The following is a 19,187-nucleotide window of genomic DNA, read 5'->3' on the forward strand; positions in this document are numbered from 1 at the left end:
AAACAAATACGAAAGGATCGTTGCCTAAGTCTACTACAGATGCTTATAAACGTATGAGATGTCAAATAGGATACTGTAAAGAAAATAAAACCAACAAAATTTGCTCTAAATGTAAAAAATATGTTTGCGGAAAATGTACAATGGAAACACTTATATGTAAAAAATGCGTTGAACTATGAATTAAAAATTTTTATTTTTTGCTTTTGTAATAGAAATGCTCAACATACTATTTTGTTTAATTATAATAAATTTAATTTATATTTTTATTTCCTTCCTAACATCCATATTTCATACATTCAAGCATGAAACATAAAGTCGGGTCATTTGACCCGCTATGGTAGAAATAGGTATATATTCAGTCTTGGTATGATTAGTGTTAATAGTACCTGTGTATTATTACTAACATAGAGACTCTACTACAAAATTCTAAATTCTGTCCCATTTTAATTTTTAGATATTCGTATCGGTAATTATAGAATTACTGAATATTAAAAATGTGAAGCCAATATATGGGCTCAAGGTATTTTTTGGAAATCCCACGAATCCGATATATCGGTTCTAAGGTACGAAAAGGGTTAACACACCGTATCAATTATTTCAATTCAAGGGGTATTATTAAAAAAAAAAAAAAAATATGTGATCTTACCGGTCCATTCAACAATTCCCGCAACCTCTGCTGTACGTCCTGACCCCTCTTGGGTCTCATCAGCAAATAAATGTTCTTAATACCAGGACAAGATCTGAGTAACTTCTCGACGAGCACCTTGCCCATGAAACCAGTCCCGCCGGTGATGAAGATAGACCTGTCCCTGTAGAAGTCCTTCACGGACGTGGATTGGGTGCCGCTCATTGTGCTCATTTTGACGTTCTTTTATTTTTTTTTTTTTTTGTCGGAACGAAAGGAATCCTTAATTACTTTACTTCTTTTCCCTTTCAAACTGGTGGGGCCTACGGGAAGCTTTAGCGCGCCGCTACCAAGAGACAGCCTCTCTTTCTTTCTATTTTCGGAAGCTTTTCCGTTTTTTCTTCGAGATCAGAGAATAGCCCCCACACACTTCCGGGTTTATTCGGTAAACTCTCCTCTTCGGCTTTTTCTTTGGTCTCGATACGATCTGCCCCTGTTTTTCTTCTCCTTTTTTTTTTTTTTTTAGCTACGTGTATATTTTCTTTTGCTACTCTCTCCCTCTTCTATTCTTTCCTTTAAGCTTCTTCTTCTTCTTCTTTGACTCTCGTTACAGTGTGTGTACAGTGGAAGAGAACTCCCTCAGTGATCGGGAGACAGACTATTAGAAAGACGCAACGAAAACTGCGACACGTTCACGCCGTTCCAGGTATTTCCAAGCGGGCTACGAATGGATTTAATTTCTGCTGGATTCATTTCGTGACTCCTTGCGACCGTTGCGTTTGCTCAGCTGAAAACAAAAGGGACGAAAATTGAAATAGTAAATTTGTTTATGCATTGACATCAAGATTTTAATAAGGTTCAATACTATTTATGTATAATATTATTATTTACACGTTAAAAGCACTAGTATACACAGGATATAAGATTCTATTAAATTTATAATCTTTATATATTACGTAGTGCCTAAAATAGTGAATTTCTTTATGTATTTGTAAGCATTTCCTGGATCACGAGTCGTATGGAAATAAAGATTCTAATAAGCTTTAATATTATTATTAACATACTAAAATCTCTAGATCACTAAAACTCCCTTTCATTTATAATCTTTAGATATTAACGCTTAAATGGTGAATTCGCATAAACTTCCGGAGTCCAATAATAAGCATGACTTAATTTATGACGCCATGGGCTATTACAAAACCAAACCCGGAAACGCGTGAAATAAAATGAAACCGAAGCATTATCGACTAAATCAGGCGAGTACCTGTTCTTCCACGTGTTCAAATAATGTATTAAAGCAAAGTGTGTTATACAATTAAATTATGTAACATCGTTTTCGGTGTTTTGTGTGATCTGAATTTTCATGGAATTTTTACACTACAACTACCGAACCCTTCAAAATAACGGATTGCAGATTTCTTATTTTACGATTACTGAAATTATAATGGTGTTTCTGGTAGACTTCATAGTGATTTTTAATTTCCTGTAGATTTTATGTTATACTATATTATGCTAAATTGTATTGTGGATTATATATATTTCTACAATTTAATTTAGTAGACATTCAATGCTAGTAATTCTAATGTTAAATGAAAGTGAAAACGATTGATACATTTTTTTCAAAATATCACATGGTTTTCGAAAAAATTTTGCTAGTTTAATGCAGACGGGGAAGGGGTTAAGAAGCTCTTCTTGAGGGGTGAATAGTATTTAAAAATCGAAAGTGTACGAAAGCCCTAGAAGGAGCTAAATCCAATAGGCAACATACACGGTATAGTCTTTTGACAACCAGGAACTTATTTCCCAACAGAGAGGCGAATAATAAAAATAATAATTAGGTCGAAGGCCTGCCTTGAAACTCTAAAACGAACATCGAAAACAACGATCGACTACCTTTCACGTGTACCAAAAAAAAAAAAAAAAAAAAAAAAAAAAAAAAAAGGGGATATCGAGGATCTCCTTGACCAGCTAAAATCGCTAAATTGTATGACGGAACGACATCAATCACCTTTACATTGAAAATTCTGACGCTTCATATAAATTTTCAACTGCGCAAAATGTTCGATACAAAATATACATTTCGACTTTATGCCTGTCCTGAAAGACAAGCCTCGAGAACATTTACATTTGCATAAACATCATCTCGGTGTATTAGTCGTCGACTAATTTCTTCTTTTTAAAAACCAGTATTTCTGGTTGAAACTATGATAATGACAACTATGCACAGCAATAATTATTTTTCTAGTCCTCGAAAACTTCATGGAATGCAAGAATCTCTTCAGTGGAAGAATGAATTTTTAACTTCACGACGTTCAAAGTTGTGTTATTTATGAATGGACCAAAAAGTTCCGACAATGTGTTTGAAGAGAAACTTGTCAACAGACGGTTATGATTGGTTCCACGGATTGGTTCTAAACGAGTTGAATATATTGATGGAAAAAATTCTAGTGACAATATACGTTATGGTATACGTTCATATCAAGCACTAAAGAATGTTAAATTGTTTATGCAATTTTTCTTTTTTCTACGCGGACACCTTGAGGACTGGCGACACACAAATTTTACGTTTCGATGTGATGAGTCTTGAAAAAATACTATAACAGTACAGAAGAAAATATGCTTGTAAATATTTATATTTATAGCTTGATGAAACAAAATTATTTTTATTTAATTCACCTAAAGGAAAACGATTATTCGAAACCCTTGTGCACTGTCTGAAAAATTATTTTACTACTCCTTAACACTAAATCTATTTCTATGTCGATGACAAATTATTTCACAAATTTCTCTAATAAGAAGCATAATTAGACTGTTCACAGGCCAATATAATTACCTCCACTTTGAAAATTTTGTTCAAATTTTAGTACCAAATGCTGAACTTTTCACATTTTTGTGAAATTAATCATTTTGACAAATATACGACTCGATTCGAAATCGAAATTCATATTTCGATCAAAATTGACCCGAACGTTGCACAAAGGTTAAAATTGCAATTATCTCACAAATTTCTCTAACAAGAAGCATAATTGACAAAGGCCAGAATAATTAGCTCCATGTAAAATTGTATTCCAATTTTAATACGAAAGCATTGAATTGGTGCTTAACCTTTTCTACTTTTATGAAATTAATCATTTTGACAAACTGACGGCTCGATTCGAAATCGAAATTCATATTTCGATCAAAATTGACCCGAACGTTGCACAAAGGTTAAAATTGCAATTATCTCACAAATTTCTCTAACAAGAAGTATAATTGACAAAGGCCAAAATAATTAGCTCCACATAAAATTATATTCCAATTTTAATACGAAAGTATTGAATTGGTGCTTAACCTTTTATATTTTTAAATCAAACTTGACCCGAATGTTACACAAACGTTAAAACTGCATAAATTCCACCGAAAAGTGTTAACAAAATATGAGCAAAATGTTATTTCGCGGAGACCTCCTGTTACCTGTCACTTCACAGCCCGAATTAAACAGTTACGCGCAACCTTCGTAGATTCTCATGACACGTGCAGCGTTGTGCTTCGAATTGCATTCCGTCGTGCAAGTTCCGAAACAATGAATGAGAAAATTAAAAACTGGATGAAACACTTGTTCAGAAATCGGTGGATACAGTAACGTAGTACGCTGCATAGTTTCGCAACGGGATGGTTTTCTCGTCCGCGCGCGGACACGTTCCGCGGGAAAAGAACGGAGGGAACGGTATCTGCCGGCTTCCTTATCTGACGCGTTGCGTAGTTCCATTCGATAGAAAATTTTCTTAATATAATGTCACGGCGAGTGGGAGCGACGGTCGATTACCGAATGTACGGTGCCGCGTAGGTTTCGCCAATCGCGTGCGGAAAAAACGGAAGCACACGTGACGCATGTTCCCTCGAGACATATCTGTCAAACGACTCCGCCTGGAAGGTGTTTTTTAAATTAATTTTTTTCACGAATAACCAGTTAAGAAAGGTATTTAGAGAATAAATTTTTGATTGGAAAGAAAAAAAAAAAAAGATTGGTTATTGTTAATCGATTTTCATTATTGGGTGGAACAATGTGTAATCGACTTCTGTGTAATTTAATGTTACTTGAGAAATCAAGAATCTATCTGTTGCTTCAATTGTAGTAGTTCTTGTTCTCCAATATCCGCCATTTTGGAAAAGAATATCCAGGGAAAATGTTACGAATTTGTATTATATCACTACATTATTAAATTAGCAATGTTCTGAATTCTATCCAATATAATATTACTTGAAAACTCAATAATCAATCTGTTGCCTTAATTGTAGTACTTTTTGTTCTCCAATATCCGCCATTTTGGAAAAGAATACCCAGGGAAGACGTTACGATTTTTGTCCCGTGTTATTAAATAATTAAATTCTGGCCACTTTTCGTCGCAGCTAAAGGTTCGACAATTCGAATACCCTTATTGTACCTCAATATTTTCCACCAAAAAGGAGCGCAGTCGATTGGCAAGCAAACACAGTCGCCTGTCGCAAGAACACTTTCCTCCGCCATTGCGCCGCTTCTTCGTATTCCACGGCGCGCTTTTCCTCGGCCCCGAAGGTTCCTCGGGCATAATCGGTTAACGTAAGTGCTCCTAATTCGCATAATCGAAGCGACCAATGTCAGAGGAGTGCAATCTCGCCTCGTTTCGAGGATCTCATCAGACGCAACCTCCGCTTCGCCTAACAAGGAACGGGGCTCATTAACATCGAACTCGCATCGATCAGCGTCCCGCGAAGAATACAAATTGTCTACCGGCTAACGTCCGACGATACAATTAATATTTCAACTGTCCCCGTTGCGTTGGATCGACGAATAGCCACGGGAATCGTCGCGATCGCACGATTTTACGTCCAAACGAACCGTTGAAAATCGATCGATTGATTTAACCCTTTCGTTATTCGATCGTTTTTATTATTTATTTACAAATTCGTAATATTACTGAAGAGTAAGCAATTTGTAATTAATGGATCGGTTGGAAAAGATTCTTCTGTAAATGGAAAAGGATTAGTTTAGAAATAATGAAGGTCTGACAGAAAAACTGCTATTAGTAGTTAAAGGAATAATACTTAATACGCTATTAACAAGTTATTCTGTATATAACTGTATAGCTTTGGTGAACACTTTACCCCTCTGTACTCTTATCAGTAGACTGCGGATTTTAATGCAAAATGATACTTTCTAAAATAATTCATAAAGACAAGAGAAAATGTAGTAAATTCTTTCTTCTCTTATGTATATTAGGTTCAGAATAGAATAGAAAACTCGTTGGATCTGATAACAGTTTTGTCCTTTATCATATTGTACAGACTTCTATAAGCTATAAATGCATAAAATCTGCAGTTTACTGATCAGTAATAAATTTAAATATTGAAAATAAGTTATTACAAACTCACCGAGCGTTCAGATATTCATCAGCAGTAATGAATAAGAAACGATCGCATTCCTTCAGTCGGGAATGTAACCTTCTCAATGATCGAAACGATTACATGTATATACCTATTTATTTGTAGGATATTCAAACTCTTACGCATAGGAAACGTTCACCTGTTTACATAACGTGGGCCACTTTTTTGCTTAAAAATACTCGATAAATTGCGTCACGGGTACTATATCAGGCATTTTTTTTTTTTTTTTTTTTTAGTTGCGCGAAAAAAAAATTAGCATACTCGTACACATTTTCGGCATACGGAACGAAACGTGTCTCTCGTGGTGTGTACGATCAATCGTGGCCGTTTATTTCCTATCTGTTTGATTCCCTTGACTCGTTCCCCTGTGTTTTTTCAATTCTTTTTTGTTTCTTTCCTTTTTTCTCACACCTCTGTTGAGAGACACGAGCCAGGAATTGAAGATTCGAGGAACGATAATTTCTGCGCGCGTGAGCTTTACCTTATCGCATACTTCGAGAACCACCTGGTGTAATTAACTGTGGGATCGTGTGCTGAGCGAACGTGTTATCAAATTTACCTGGTGACTACGAGAAGCGTGGTGATGTAACTTCGGTAAATTCGAGGCGTGGTGCCGGGGATGTGTCGATTGCGCGTCGATTTTGGGAAACGGGGAATCAGAAATCTGGAAAATTTATCGGCTCTGAAACGCGCGTCTGGTGACAAATTATTTAGGTGCTAAGTAATCTATTATTTACCTTATTTATTTATTTTTATTATTTATTATTACCATTATTTATCTAGGTTACGATACTTCACTGTGAAGTACGTTATGACGAAACTTTCGTAAAATTTACTACTCGAAGAGAACACTGTAACTTGGAGAAATAATATTTTGATTGACTTTTTGGCAACAATTATATTGTGGAAGAACTACAGTTTAAACAATAATTCAAATAATTAAGGAACACAGCCAGGACAAACGTTAAGATTGTCTGTACGATATATAGCTATCTACGAATTTTGTATTTTGAGATCGTAATTTTTACGACACATTCGTAATCTAAGGTTAATGAACCAATTACTTAGGTGCATCAATAAGTAGTTCACTATTTACTTAAATGAAATTAGTAAGGTGGTTTGAGATCGTTCTCTTTTTTCAAAATAATGGAGATTATTGGAGAATGCGAACAGATATTACTGAAATGAAATAAGCTTTCGATTTCCTGAGAAAGAAATATTGAAGTTAAGAAAACAAGGTGGTTCATTCATTGGTCGGTACGCCCAATATATCCGTGAACAAAAAACGCTCGCAGAACCCAAATTTGTCTTCTGAACCTTCAATATTGACTCTTTCATTTTCTGGAGTTTCACACAACCCAAAGAGGTTTGTTTTACTTTAACACTTTAAGAGTGCCACTAACACTCGAAGTATATACCTTTTTGGCACGTCTTCGTGATATGTTTAGTAGATACAAATCGTTTCCCACGAATAGTTAACAGTTCACCCAGTCGAAGACTGAAATAATCTTGGCAGTCACACTTTTGCCAGCAACTTTTACTTCGTCGCACTCAAGGCAAAGCAATTCACTAAACAGTCCAACTGTTCTCCTTACTATGATACATTTTCGCAACATCGACACATTCTGTAGCTCCCCGCGAACGGTGCCCAAGGAAAACGTTACACGACAGTAATTACCTAAGTAACAGCCACACGGTTATTCAGCTATCGATAGATCATTACACGGACTGAAAATGAAATTAAAACATTTTCATTTGAAATATTAACAATTTCATATAAAATTTGAACTCACCAGTGCTCGAAACATTTTAGCGTTATGAAAAATCCGAGTGCTCGATGTATTTAAACACACTCGAAGCAAGCAAAAATACTCAACGCATTCGAAAATACTCAAAGTACTCAAAGATATTCAAAGTGTTCAAAACGCCCAAAAGCATTTACAAATATTCAAAGTATTCAAATATGCGCACAGTATTCAGAAATACTCAAAGAATTAAAAAAAGTAATCAAAATACTCAAAATTTTTCCAAGCATTCTACAAATATAAAGTCTTCAAGAATTCAGAATGTTTCATAATGAAAGTAATTCGGGGTGACGTAGGATTGCACCATTCAAAACATACGAGCAATCAAAGCACCTCAGAATTATTCGGAACACTTAAGCCATTGAAAGTATCTTACAATTCGAAATATTGGTGGATTCATCGAGTCATCGAAACAGAACCACTGATTCTGATACGCTTCAATACTCGAAAGATCGGATACACTATAATCTGTTAAATACTCGCGAAACCCGTAATAAGACTAAAGGTATCCGTCCTTGTTACGAAAAAGGGAGGTCATTATGGGTGTCTAATCTCGTTCGGCAGCGATTCGGTTCATAGCCGGATTAAAATTATCATGATCAAAGAAATTGCTTCCGAGCAAGGCCACACGGGGGACGACTCCTCTCAATGTCCGATAAACGATACGTATAAAGAGAACGAGCAGCCTATACTCTCTCTCTCTCTCTCTCACACTCTCTCTTTCCTTCCTTCGAAATAGCGTTTCCCAATTCCTTGAAATCTCTGAAGCTAATTGCTCACTTGCTTTTCACTCGCCATTTAGCCCTCCCCCTCGAGGTAATTGCATTATTAACGGTATTTAACGAGCGACTCGAAAGAAAAGTTCGTTCTACCCTCACGAGAGAACAATGGAGTCGGATAGAGACGGGAGGAAAGAAGCTGATATTTTTGAGAGAATTTCGCCACGCGACGGTTTCTTGCAACTTCTTACCGTGAACCCCGTGAGAATACAGCAACGTGTAAATATTCAACAAAACGAACGTTATGCTCTTGTAATGTAACGGAAAGAACTCGATGTATGAGAGAAAGAACGAATTAGAATATATATGCACACGATTTCCTCAAAACGACTACCGAAACAACCTGCCAAAGATTTGTGCGTTTTTTTTTTTTTGCGACACCCTATATATCGCCAAGTGCATCTCCCCCTTCGAAAGTTCGTTCGTATGACACGATTAAACGTACCTACGACTCGTACAATTTCATTCGAATTTTCGTTCATAATACACGATTTACTCAAAATGACTTTCTAAATATCCTGACAACAAATTTTTACATTTTTTTTTTGTGACACCGCGTATACGTTTGACACGTGCAACTTCGTTCGAATTTTCGTTCATACAACACGATTTACTCAAAACGACTTCGTAAATAGTCTAAGTCAAAAAATTTCACATTTTATTCCGCGACACCTGTCACACCTTCCTAAAACAGCCTGTCAACGAATTTATACATTTTTTTTATCATACCGTGTATACGTTTGACACATGCAATTTCGTTCGAATTTTCATGCATACGATACACGATTTCCTTATATTCTTATGACACTATGTATACGTTTCACAAGTCCAACTTCGTTCAAATTTTCGTTTGTATTATCCTCATTCTAAATAGTCCAGTTTAGCAAATTTTCACATTATTTCCGCGACACCTGTCACACCTTCCCAAATAGCCTATCGGAAATTTCCACATTCTATCCGCGACACCTGTCACACCTTCCTGAATAGCCTATCGGAAATTTTCACATTCTTTCCGCGACACCCTGTACACCGGGACGGGACAAGTGCAACTTCGGAAACGCTAGGAGCGTAGAGAGAAGCCGCGGCGGCTCCGACCGGGATTCTAGGTCAGCGTCCCGGCCTCGAAACGGTCACGAGAACCCGCCCCGTTCCTCGGCCTCCACGGACGAAGGAACAAGGAAGAAAGAGAGGAACGCGACGACCGACCCCGTTACATGAAAACCCGTTATGCGACGACGAACAACGACCGCGACCGACTGACTGACAGAGAGATCTTTTTCCTTTCCGTTTTCCCTTCTACCGTCTCGTACCTTACATTGAACCGCGTTGATTTTCTCTGTCGGTCATTGCTGACCACCGTATTTAACGCAACCCCCTTTCCGCGCCACGGCCGCCATCTTTCTTTTTTTTTTTCCTTGCTCCTTTCTCAATTTTTCCCATACGAGACACACGATCAACCGTTCCATATAGAATTATACGACGGATATGTTTTTGCGAATTCACGCACGCAGATCTGCTGGGTTTCGTTTTACTGTTATAACTGCGACAGGTTCATTTCGCTGACAGTCTGTTTTATTACGTGTGCCAATTTTTATGTATATGTAAAAGGAAAAGTCCTGACTGACATGTCAATGTAGAACCTAAACCGCTGGACGCACGAACGTGAAATTTTAGGGATAGCTTCCTCTTAGGACGTAGGCATCCACTGAGGATTTTTCGGAATTCAACCCCTAAAGGGGTGAAAAGTGGGATAAAATGTATTTCCTGGAAAGCTTTCCTATCTTTTTGTCCCGATGAGAGATCTCACTGCTTTTTACTTTAAAATGCTAGTTATTCAAATGCCTGGAAAGTAATTTCGGGACGTTTTGAAATTTTATTTACAGGGGGTGAAAAGGACTGAAATGTGTTTCTGTGCATTTCATAAGATCTCTTAATCCAGATGTGATGTTCCACTGATTTCTACTTTAAATTTCTACGTTTAAATGATATTTTGAAATTCCATCTCCAGGGGGTGAAAAGGTGTCCGAATAAACGGAGATAAATTTAACAATATAATATGATGTGTATCTATCTTTTCAGTTCTTGTCATCAGTATTTGTTGGTGGTAATTGGGGACTACAGAACTGTCGAATTACAAAGGGTTAGAAAGTAGAAATTGTTCACTTTTGATATTAAAAATAAATTTCCACTTATTGTTTCGAATTTTTGTGAATTATCAGCACAATTAGATGTCTCTGCTTTGATCTTTTGTTACGTACAATTATGTATCATCCAAATTGTCTGATTGTTATTTAAATAGACATTATCCGATATTCTCTTTGACGCACATGCGCGCGCCACGGTCCATGTCAGTGTTATCAGTTTCTGTTGCGCGTAGATATCACTCAAAGGATTAATCGAATTAACATAAATTCCGTCCATGATTTTTAATGCTGCAAAACGCGTTGTTTGTGTAGATTGTACTTCTGAATTGCATTAATCGTATCATCGACGTATCGTTTATGGTTGGTTCACGTGTACAATTGGTAGTAAATTCTAATATTAATGTTATAATTGCAACGTTTATTTCGCGATTCAAATTTCGTGGGATCAGGGTCGTATAATTTAAATTGACTCCACTAACGTGCATTACGAATAAATTGAAAGTAATACGAGCATTCGATTTTAATAACTTTCGGCGAATTATCGTGTGTGCAAACTATGTTCGCGAAGGGAAGACTGTCAAAGGGGCAAATGTTCCTTCTCGATCCTGTTTTTGTCGATTTTATTGATATAAATAATATTTTTTTAAACCAAATAATCTATGTTTTCTTAATTTAAATACGAAATACTTTAGTACGAATTTTATGTAAACAATATTTATATAGAAAACTCCTATGAATGTTATTTGCTAATAAAATGAACCTATTATAGGGTAAACGCACCAATGAATGAACAGTTAAGAGATTTTGGAACTATTAATGTTGAATTTTAAATTAAAATTATACTACTCAATATTTCGCACATGAAAATTGGATTGTTTAATATCTACACCTTTCTATAACCTATAGATATCAATTTGAAAATGCCAAACATGCGATTAATTTAATTAAAGTAGAAAAAACACAGATTTTACCAGTGAATGAAAAAATATCAAGTAAATGAACATTTCTAAGAATTGACAAGAGATCAATATTTAGTCATTTGCTTATTTTAATCAACTGAATTTACTCGTCTTTATATATAATTAAAAAGAAGTTATTAAGTGAAATAACGACACTGAATTTTTTAACACGATTCCGCGAACAAAGGGGCAAAATCTGTAATTAACCTATTTGGCAATTTAAACGGTCCCTCTGTTGCCGGTGTATGGATCCTTTTTAACGTTTGATAACACGTTGCGCGTGGTTAGATAACGTAAGAATGTAATTTAATAGTGCCGAACGCAGCAGCTCAAGATTGCACACGGCCGTCGCGACGTGACGGTGTAATCGGAAAGAATACGCGGACGTAAACCGCCGGTTGCACCGGTGATTATGGCGATTATACGACGGTGAAAATTTAGGTTGCAACAGTGAAAGTTTATTTGAACGCGTGTATGTAAACGCCTGGACGGCGTTTGATGAGAGAGCGTTTTACTTGCACAATCCGTAGGACGCACACGGTAAATTGGGCGCTCGTAATTAACTTTGCGAGTTCGAGAACAATTACTTAACCACTTGCCTTGTAACATCGAATCAGGCTCGTAGTGACGGTATCAAAATGGATTCGACAAACAGAAATATTATTCATGTTTGTTGAATCAAAGTGAAATACTAGTTTCGTGATATTAATGTTTAACTTTTAGAGTAAATGTACAATTGCGATACGTACATGAATTCTTTTTGTTTCTGGGGAATTATCGGTGATAAAGTAATTCTGGAGACTGCAGACATAATGAAAATCATAGGACGTTTGGAATTGATTGTCGTTAATATTCATAAATATATTTTAACTAAATACAGCTGAATAATAAGAAAAATATTCTTTCTAGTCTTACTAAATTCGTCCCCGAAGTTAAAACCCATCTTACCATTCGAGGGTTAATTTCGATGGTATCGCACGGAAAAGTGATTGTTATAAAAATTCAACAAAACACAATAAAAATTTCGTCGATTAATTTTTTAAATTTCATAATGATGAAATAGATTTAGTGACCAAGAGTTAGCCTTCAATTGTATTAGACGAGCCCAATTGTAAAACGGAGGGTAATTCATGACTCAATCCAATAATCTGATTACTTCGAGACTGCAATATGGAAGGCGTTCAATGGCTGCAGGTCTCCGCACGGAACTCTATTGTGCGCCGAATTATTACGATAACGATGTCAGGCGAACTTTTCTTTTTTTTTTTTTCGGGACACGAAACGATCGTTCCTTTTGGCAATCGTCGGATATGTGTACGAACAGTTTGTCGTTCATTAGAATCCGAAAGAAATTCCCTGTTTTCTCTGCTTCCCATTTCGCTATCATCTCGAGGATCAATACAAACCGGGTGTTACGTAGCTATCGGTCTTCAAGTGTCCGCTTGGCGAACCGCCAAGAAACATATTTTCGCCCCCTTTGGTGGGGGGATGGCGAGATTGTCGGGGTGAGCATTAAACGCGTCTTCATTCGCCGAGCTTCTCCCCCAGGAAAGTGAATCAATTTTCGTTTTTTTTCCTCTCTCATAAGGGGCCCCCCACCCTCTATTCCGAATATACGGAATTCTCGATATACGGAATTATTGATTCGAGCTGCTTCGATAGCACGAATATTCGGAATACTCCAAGTTTCCTTGAAGATTGGAATCGACGATTTAAATGCTCGATTGGACTCGTTGAGCTGAGAATTTCTGGCGAATTTTTTTCGAAATTCCTTTCAATAGGTGTATTAATCAGTAATTTGTTATAGTCATGATATAGTTTAGATTGAGTATATCTAATTATATATATAATTATCTTTCCAATCTTCTGTCTGGTCAACATGGAGGAGATGGATGGGAAGACATAGCGAATATTGTTAATACAGGATAGGTTTTTGAACTATTTCGAAAGGAATTATAGGGTTTCACGAAAAATAGCGGGCTACTTGTTGGTATATTAGACATTAAAGAGTTAAAAATACATTAAAAATCTTGTTTAAATAGGTTGCTTTAATATCGGAATTAACGATTTAAGTGTCTGGGTGTTAAAGGGTTAAAATTGGAAGGTAAAGAGAAAAATCGGGAAAATCCATTTTTAGTGATTTTATGGCTGTAGAATGTATTTTCTTGGTGGCAAACCGGGACTATAGAACCGTCGAATCAAAGGGTTACAAAGTAGAAACTGTCCATATAAGATAACGTTAGAATATACTGGTTGAAAACAGTGGTGGATTAAAGTATGTATTAAGAAATGATTTTCTTGATTAAAGCTATTCTGTGACATTCCTTGTATTTTTCCTTTAGCTTCCTTAATTCTACAGTGTTAGTTTGTTATGAACCTATAATTACAGACCACACGTCTCAAAGATAACGAATCCGACAACGACTAACCCTGTAAGACCTATAATAACCAACTGAAATGTTATATCTCGTTATCGTTTCAAAAATGGGGTAGCAGTTACTGTCAATCGAAAGTACTCAAACGACTAGAGCTATAAAAAATTCTCCACTAGGCGACAGTGAAAGAAAAATTGAGGAGTCAACATTTGACGGTTTATTTCAATATTATAATTGTAGGCTGTATCCTCGCTATCAGAACTGTAGAATTTGTCTAACTGTTACGAACTGTAGGACTTTTTTGCAGTCTTAGGTTTATATTATCCAGACGTCAATATTTCAATAACATTTCTGCGTACTCCAATAATTAAAGCAGCAGCAGGTTAAAAGTCAACATTTAAATTGAATAGTGTATTACAATATTTAAAATGCACAATTTATACGACTTTCAATATATAGTACTTATTTCAATATTTAATATTCTGACATTATATTACACCTTTCATGTAAATACTTGAACTGTACTCTGTTTGCTTCGGAATCGAACCCTGCCCCGGCAACATATCAATTTACTTTAATATTCGAAATAACCTGTAGATTTCAGTAATCGAAACGCTAAATCGACGTTTATGTCAATTAGACAACTGCGTCTTGTGTCTCTCGTTACTCGAATTATTACACCGGTGAACAAATAAAAATTTCTTTCACGTTGTTTTTATACCCAAAATTTTATATAAAAAATTTCAAATTGTTTTTGCCATACGATGAGGCTGTTGGCTTTCAGCGATTCCGACGTTTCATCGAAATAATTAAAGTTTGCATGACCAGGAACACGACATCGAGGCCGCAATGGTGCATCGGGGTGATTTTGTCGTCGAGTTCACGGAACAGTTATAGATCGTGATTTAATTAGGCTCGGGGCAAAGCGATCGGCCAAAGAAGGAAATTGACTCTGAAGGGAAATTTGTGCTTCGTTACTCGGTCGGCGGGTAACGTTGTCGATGATGTGCTCCCGATTCGTTTCGAGCGTAATAATTACCTGAACCCACCGACATTCGAGCGAACTCCACTCGTTGCCGGGCTGTTCATAGAAAAGGAGATTAAACAGAAGTTCATATAATTAACAACGAAATTCGTAAAAACCCGAAAGTTGTTCCGACTCGAGACAATTTCTTCTCTAATCAGAATTAAGCTGTTTTTTGGGGGATTTTGAACACGCTGCATATACCAATAACTGAGGAAGAACATTGTTTCCAACAGAGATATTTAAACGTTTAAAATTTACGCCACACTATTCTATAATAATTTAGATTATAATTATATAGATAATGCAAAGTTTAACCCTTTCAAGCCCCGTAGTATGAAAAATGTTCTACCTTTTTTTTACACCCAAATCGCGTGGAGGGGCGTTATTCATACCACCTTTAAATCGTGAAATTGCTAAAAATAAAATATAATTGAAATAAAATAATATTTTTACACATTTTATACAAAAAGATGTCTGCACAACTAGGCATTTTTTTATTGTAAAATCCTGTGGTTCCAAATGTTAAATACACTAGCTTCCAATATATTTATATTATAATAATTATGCAAGTTAAATACACTAGCTTGTCAATGAAAAGTAAAAGTTAACGTTATATGAATACCTTCGCTTTCGAACGGGGCAAAAGCTATGGCTCTTGGCAAAAATACATTAGTCCACTTTGGTTATTCCACTTTCTAAATGACACCTGCAAAATCAGACTTTTTTTCTAGAGTGAAATGAGATCCCTTCTTTCTATCCGACGATAAATTACCTTAATAGCTGCTCTTTCTACATTCTGAATTCCATTTCTAAAACCAGTTTCGCGACATTAATAAATGTTCGTTTCGTTTCGTCTAAAAAAGAAAATCACCAGATCCTATATTGCTCAACCTAATCATCCAAAGTATAGATATCTGTTACCGCAACCTACCAGACATAAAATACCATGAGTGTTCTAAGTACCTGGAGCAATCTAAGATCCACAAATGCTGCATACATTCATGGTAATTCTCTGATTACTTCGAGCCTGGTACAAACGTCGTTTCTCATTGATGGCCCCCAAACTGTATCACTTTTTAGACATTTTTTTCGATGGAATAAAAACTGATTAGGTTCAAAGTGTGTTATATAAGACAAATAGTGAAAAACAAAACACTCTCATCATATAACCAAAAGGGGATCTTTATTATCGTCTTATTTATCTCCACAGGTAGGGATGGGCAAACTTATTATCTAGACAAAAAGTTTCGAATAACGAATAAAAGATAAAAAAAAAAGTATTTCGTCATTTTTAATTGTTTAAACGTGGAAATTTCAATGTTTATAATAAAATAATACTTCTTTATGAATGAATCGGCATTTATCGAACAATTATTTAATCTCATTAACTGTTTAAAGCTTAAACCTTAGATACTGCTGCTTTTCACAGTGTAGGTATTATTCGAATAAAATTCTGCCAAACTCTGTTCACAGGAACAAACATCGATCCTCCGTTCGCAAAAATAAAAAACAGTTAGGGGATCCATCTATTTGCGCGTAACAGTACAGCACCGCGAGGGAATCCATTGGAATTCCATATGGCGCGTCTCGTTCGAATCATATCAAAGGCGCGCTCTTCCTGCCGATCATTCTCGCATTACAATTCGGAAGTCGACGTCCTCGTGACACACTTTTAACGCGCGATCTCCGTACGTCGACCGGCCGAGCAAATAACTATTAACACGCAAGCAACCGGCCGAGCTTGTCTCGATCGAGAGAGCAGCTCTACTTACGATACAGGCTTAGCCCACAGAACACGTGGGACCCATTCAACAATGGACCAGAGACAGACAATAAAGATCATCGATAGAAATATACACGACTCGAAAGAATTAGAGAATCGTGTGTCGGAATAACGTCATTTCTTATAAGAAAAAAATGTGTCAAGTTGACACAAGGGACGGATGAGGGTTAATTAAGGTGGTTCGTACCTGACTCTAGTCAATAAAGCATCGTATTAATAATTGGTATTAACACTACAACTACCGACGATAAACGCATATCTGTTTCAATCGGTCGATAAACCTGAGAAACTTTTGAAAATTTACAAATTTATAAATTAACTAATTTCTGCACTTCCAAATCGTAATAGAAGTTGCACATGATACGAGACAATGTATTGTTATAATATTGTAATCATCGTTGTAAGAGTCATTTTGTCTTGTTTAGTAGTTGAATCCCCAGAAGAAAAATGTCACAAGTTGAAAACCAGTAATTTTCTTTTTTCAAAGAAGGAATACATAACTGATTCATTAAGTAGCATTTCATAGAATGAAACTAAGTGATACCAGGTGCCATATCGCTTGAAGTATTCGACTTCAACTGGTGAAACTTTATCTAGATCATCAAACGATGAAATGAAATGGAAATTGAAAATTATGAACTTGTTACACTTTTCTCGCGGGGGTGTGCCCCTATTTGAAGCTGTCACTAAGATATTGAGTCGTTTTTGTGATACACCGATATATGCAGCTGCCTACCTTTATAGGTGCGTTTAAAGTGGCCATCTTTGGCCTGAATTCCAACGGTCGTCACGTCTTGTGTACTTTCTCAATTTCTCGATAATTTCAACGGGTTATCCAGTATTGTGTACAAGTATCAGGTCTTTAATCATTAGTGTATCAGACGGTTACTAGGTTCTAGTTGTAGATTAGTGGAGTACAACACAAACTGCTGCAACTTCGAAATAAGGTCCAGTAGGGCTTTCATTTATATGATAATTTTTTGATTGTTTTAAGTGTTGTATGATTTGAAGCGGGTTTCGCGAGTTAACTCTTTAGGGTTATGTAGGTTATATCTGAATCCTGTTCTTCTTAATTTAACTGCGAGTGATTTGTGTAAATTCTTTACTCATTTTCTTGATTACAACATATGGTAAACAAATCGTGTACGAATTACACACACTTCCACCAATGAAACAGAATACTACATTCCTGACATTATTATAAAAAGACCAAAGACGCATCGGTATGTAAATAATAAAATTCTCCGGATCTAGTTTCAGAAAAACTGGAATTAAAGACCAATGTTTGCCTCGAACTAAAATCAAAGGCTAGTCGAATCATCGATTTTTCAAATGAAAAAACAAAACCTTTGATTTTCAAGCGTATACACGGTCTTACACGCGGACTATCACGTACCCACTTTGATCAATGACCGCCTACAATAACAACACACCGAAATAATTTTCCTCAAACGTGAATCTACGTTTCCCCTGGTATATACAGGAAAAGCTCAAAGGAGAACGGAGGGGAAATTAATTTGTAAGGTCGAGAAAGGCTCGACAAAGCCGTGTCTGGTATTAACAAGCCGTTTCAATCGGGAATAAACGATCCGTAAATTAATCGAAATTCGCCGAAAACAATGCGTTACCCGTGGGAATTTATTAATTGCACACGTTCCTGTGTTCCGACGACGATTAATTTTCAATCGACTTTTTTCTTTTCGCTGCTCGTCAACGTGCTTGAATTATTTATACAGACGGACGTCGGCACCAAATGAAAACGTGAAAGTGATGAAACACTTCGCGGGTTATACCGATTACTAGTCACGGGGTGGGGATTGTACTTGCAAAATCGTTAAATCGCGACCACGAAGAAGACGGTGTACGCACACGGGTGTGTTCTTACGTCAGTCCCTGTATACCGCAGCACGTAAATCGGCCAGGCTCTATTGAAACGTCGAATAAAGGGGGATGATTAATCGGATTGAATCGTGAATTTTGTTCACGGGGTGGAAACGAGGCGAACAATTCGATTAATATCGATCGACTGCACACCGTTGATTGTTAACGCCTCGTGATGGTTTCAGTGTGTCCGGGGATAAGCTTCTTTTCGTTCGAATTGTACCTATAATGCGTACATTATTGCCCGAAAAATATGTATATGGACACTTGTTTATTCTCGATGGAATAACTTTTCTTTCTTCCATTGTAGTTTATGCTCGTTTTCGTCACATTCCTGAACGATAACTTTGGATAATGTTAAATGTTTAACCCATTTGTATCATTAGCGTATAATTCAACATCCCAT

The 19,187-nt window shown here is 36.4% G+C and overlaps 1 protein-coding gene across 3 annotated transcripts in view; it reads right to left on the bottom strand.

Moving 5' to 3' along the window:
- The window catches only part of LOC107188487 (putative fatty acyl-CoA reductase CG5065), a 37,275-nt gene that overhangs the window by 4,975 nt on the left and 13,113 nt on the right, over positions 1-19,187 (bottom strand). For 2 of the 3 annotated variants that reach the window (XM_015576780.1, XM_015576778.1), the window contains one exon: positions 647-1,412. In XM_015576780.1, coding sequence (XP_015432266.1) covers positions 647-859 — 213 coding nt within the window. In that variant the 5' untranslated portion in view covers positions 860-1,412. Of the gene's footprint in view, positions 1-646; positions 1,413-4,078; positions 4,100-19,187 lie in introns of those variants that run through there. The other variant, XM_015576781.1, reaches the window with a different exon arrangement.

The sequence above is a fragment of the Dufourea novaeangliae genome, unplaced genomic scaffold, assembly GCF_001272555.1.
Source record: "Dufourea novaeangliae isolate 0120121106 unplaced genomic scaffold, ASM127255v1 scaffold124, whole genome shotgun sequence".
Classification (NCBI taxonomy): domain Eukaryota; kingdom Metazoa; phylum Arthropoda; class Insecta; order Hymenoptera; family Halictidae; genus Dufourea; species Dufourea novaeangliae.